This window comes from Sinocyclocheilus rhinocerous, unplaced genomic scaffold (genome assembly GCF_001515625.1).
Source record: "Sinocyclocheilus rhinocerous isolate Xijiao unplaced genomic scaffold, SAMN03320098_v1.1 scaffold874, whole genome shotgun sequence".
NCBI classification, from domain to species: domain Eukaryota; kingdom Metazoa; phylum Chordata; class Actinopteri; order Cypriniformes; family Cyprinidae; genus Sinocyclocheilus; species Sinocyclocheilus rhinocerous.
In genome coordinates, this window is record NW_015658511.1 from 148769 (window position 1) to 152709 (window position 3941).

Below are 3941 nucleotides of genomic sequence, written 5' to 3' on the forward strand. Positions count from 1 at the left end.
TGGTGGCGGCGGTGGCAGCAACAATAAAGTTACTCCTTCTTTCTTTGCGTGAACATTTGGGTGGCGTTATGCAAATCTTCGCACACAGTGACGTAGACATGTGGGGGCGTGTTTAAACGAGGCATTTTAGGGGGGCGTGGACAAGTCTTAACTTTTATAAAGAATATCTCTTTGGGTTTGAGACTTTAGTCTTTGCAACTTTAGGGATCTTATTTATTCACGAACAGCTTGTAACACCCCAAAGAGAAAGGAAAACTTGAAATAGCATTATATGACCCCTTTAATAAATGTATTGTTATTGTTGTATAATTAATAAATTATAATTATTATACACATATATATAATTATTATTATTATTATTACTACTACTACTACAAGTTCGATTTTAAATATTTATATATGATTAAATTACAATTATTAAAAAAAAATCTTCATATTACTGAAACCTTATCTTCTCCTCCATAATGGCCAAAAACATTTGTTATTATGCAAATGTGAAACTAATTGAATAATTAATCTAGACTGCATTACATACACAAACTGCACCACAAAACTTCAGAGCACCAGAAACATATAACTTTTGCAATGTGAATTTAAACAGTTTGATTTGTCCTATGGACAAGACGAATGGGAAAACACTTCCAGAACCCAGACTGCCGAAAAAATGGGCATCACTGTTGTCTTAATAAAGACTGCTTTGATAAAACCTCTACACCACAGACGAACTACATGTCTGCATCTAGAGAGTGTCTACTTTACAAAACAACACTTCTGATAGCATAAAATACTGTTTCAGGGTAAAGATCAGCTAAACTCTAAACAAACAACACCGTAAAACGCCTTTGATTCTATATAACTTAAAATCTACACGTCTAGCACATGTAAACAGACAGGTGTCGCTGTGACTCACAGCTGGGTATTTGCGTGCTGTACGTCGATGCTTACAGACGCTGGAGCGCCGCATGGCCCTGCGTCTCTGAGGAGCAGAGTTAAAGAGCACTGAGATCATCCCAAAGGCCCTCAACCCGATCGTCCCCATCAAACCCTTCACACCATGAGAACTTGACCTTATGACTATATGCTGAGCTGACCTTTGCAGTGACAGACCGCCGTTTCATTTTGTCAAAGGTCATACGGTTTATTCACTGATAGTGTGGCACTGATGCAAAATGAAATCGCTGTTGCATAACATACCCTCAGAGTAGCTCTAATGCTTTTTTCCCCGTTTTTACATCAGCATAAACACAGCGTGACTATTGCTGAATTTCTGCTCCATTAGCTTGAGTACAGATCAATGCGTTTTTCACTGCTGCAGTTGCATTAACAGTATGACACTGCTGCATAAATATGTATTATGTAACGTTTATGTTGTAGTATATTTCCATTCATTTTAATGGGAAAGTGTGTATGAAAATGCACAGCTGCAGACATACCTCATTGAGCCGATCCACGCTGGCGGTCCCAGAAAACTCCCCACCCGATTCTTGATAGTCACCTAGAAACATAAAATTAATGTGCTTAATGCAGGGGGGTGGGGGGGATCACATATGCATCATGATAAAAAAACATAAAAACTAAAATCATTTCATTTATATTAATAAAAATTAGTATCGGTATACTGTATACTGGTATCGGTATCGGGCCCGATACCACACAGCATGTGATAAGTGCCATATTCAGACAAAGAAACACCGACAACAGACAGTAGAATGGAGTTATTAGAGATTAAGAATGTCTACGAAGTATATGTATGCAATGAATATAATGTTAAACTTTCAGTATTAACGCCTGTATAGCTGATGTGTGCGAGCTGATAAACAAAGCACGCTGAGTGGATTGAGCGCGCGGCGGCGCAGCCCAGGAGACTACAGGCTGTCATTAAGGCTAAGGGTTGCCTGACTAAGTATTGATAGTTGTGTAAATACTGTCATACTGTCTGAATAATTTTTGGTTGATTGTAATCCATTACATACCTTTCTATCAAAGTTATCTAATATTGTCAAGATGAATTTGTTCTGACACAGTTTAACTCTGAGTTCATGCAATATTTTATTACCATTTTCTAAACTATAGCGAATAAACTGTGATAATGTGAGAAATGTTGAAGGTGTCTGAATAAATTTTGAAGTTAACCAACTAACATTATACATACTCTTTTGGTTTCTGTACCCAATATTTAAAAAATTTCCAAATGCAATAAAAATATTGGTATCGGTACTCGGTATCAACAAGTACCAAAAATAAAAGTATGGTATCAGGTGAGTACTTGAAAAAGTGGTATCAGTGCATCCCTAATAAAAATTTAACTATTGATAAAAAAAAGAAAATAATTATAATAATTAAAATAATTGTATGAATTTTAATTAATTAATTATTAATTTATTAAGTATATAAATATATATATACATTAAAATATATATAAAACTTAAATTAATATATTTTTATTATTAATTATTAATTGATATTAAAATATTTATGTTGCTTAATTTATTATCTCAGATTAATCTGGATTTATGCAAAATAAAAAATATTAATATTAATAATATATTAGATATGTGTGTAAACTCAATTTATAAATATTAAATTAATAATTCATTTAAATAATATTTAATTATATATATTATTCTATATTACTTAATATATTAATATTACTACTAAATTAGTACAATATGTAGTATTAAATTAGCATTATAATATTAAATATAAGTATTAAATTATTAAATTAAGCAAATTACTATAAAATCAAATATATTTCTAAATAGCCAAGTAATGGTTATTTTAGAAGCCTATTATTATTATTGAAAGAAACCTAGTGTTAGACTTTTATTTGAACATGGGTTTTCATAAGTGTAAAACCCTCCACGGCCTGTGAGTCCGTCATGCAAACAGCATGGAATTCAGTGTAATTAGTGTTCCATAATCTCACACTGTTTGACACAGACCCTAACCTCCTCCGAGTCAATGGGGCTCCTTTACCGCTAATCCTATTAAAGATGTGAAAATCTCTGCATTTGGAAGATGAATGGAAAAAAAACTCCTTCCATCGGGCTCGGCTTATGCATTACAAAACCAAAGCATCTGGAAAAAACGCTTTGCATCACCCGCCTCGGGGGCCCAAAATACCCCCCTACAATCTGAGAGCGTGTCGGATGGGTGAAGATAATCCCAGCGTACCCTGGGCTTCCTCTGCCTCCGCTGTCTCGATTTTATCCATCAGATCGTTGGAGCTCCATTTGGTGATCTCCTTGGCAAAGATCTCCTCGTTGTCAGAGAAGTCCTCTGAGGAACAAGGATTCAGACTTTAGTAAATAACAGCTTGCCATGAGCACCTTCTAAAACTCAGGATCAATCCTGCATTACCATGAGCGTCAAAGAACTCGTCGTCTGTGCTGTCCTCTGAATCTCTGGCGATGCTCTGCATGCGCCATTCAGAAATGCTGTGACGTGAAGGACTTCCTGCACACATTATGAAAAAAATGCACAATGCATGAAAAAAAATAAAAATCACATATGCATCATGATTCTTTTACAAACTAATATGCATTGATGAAAAAGGGGAAAAAATTTAAATAAAAGCCATTTGTGATCACAGTTTGAAACCATTTTATCACAATTTATTATTAATTAATTATAAAAAAAATTACATATATATAATATATATGTATAATAATATACATATACACTTTTAATAAATTAATTTACATACATAATTCATACATTTATAATTTATAATATATACAATTATATAACTCAGTGTTAGGCTTGCCGCGATAGACGGTGTTGACGGTGATAAGCCGCAACACCGGTTACGTCACTTGCCCACCGCGTCACCGACCCCCACTGTCGTTTTGATTTTTTTATAGAAATAAAAATCTTTTAGTAAAGTAAAAGAACAGACACTACAATTAAAAACTGAACGCGGATGCTCAATGCAGCGTGCC

General features: G+C 34.2%; 1 protein-coding gene across 9 annotated transcripts in view; it reads right to left on the reverse strand.

Annotated features, from left to right (window-relative positions):
• Positions 1–3941, reverse strand: part of pitpnm2 (phosphatidylinositol transfer protein, membrane-associated 2) — an 89138-nt gene that overhangs the window by 40020 nt on the left and 45177 nt on the right. For 8 of the 9 annotated variants that reach the window (XR_001637800.1, XM_016530650.1, XM_016530648.1 and 5 more), the window contains exons 7-10: positions 3361–3456; positions 3175–3279; positions 1434–1495; positions 911–976 (exon numbers count right to left, since the gene is read on the reverse strand). Coding sequence is in view for 8 of the 9 variants with exons in the window: in XM_016530650.1 (XP_016386136.1) it covers positions 911–976; positions 1434–1495; positions 3175–3279; positions 3361–3456 (329 nt within the window). In the remaining variant the exon portion in view is untranslated. The remainder of the gene's footprint in view (positions 1–910; positions 977–1433; positions 1496–3174; positions 3280–3360; positions 3457–3941) is intronic. The other variant, XM_016530649.1, reaches the window with a different exon arrangement.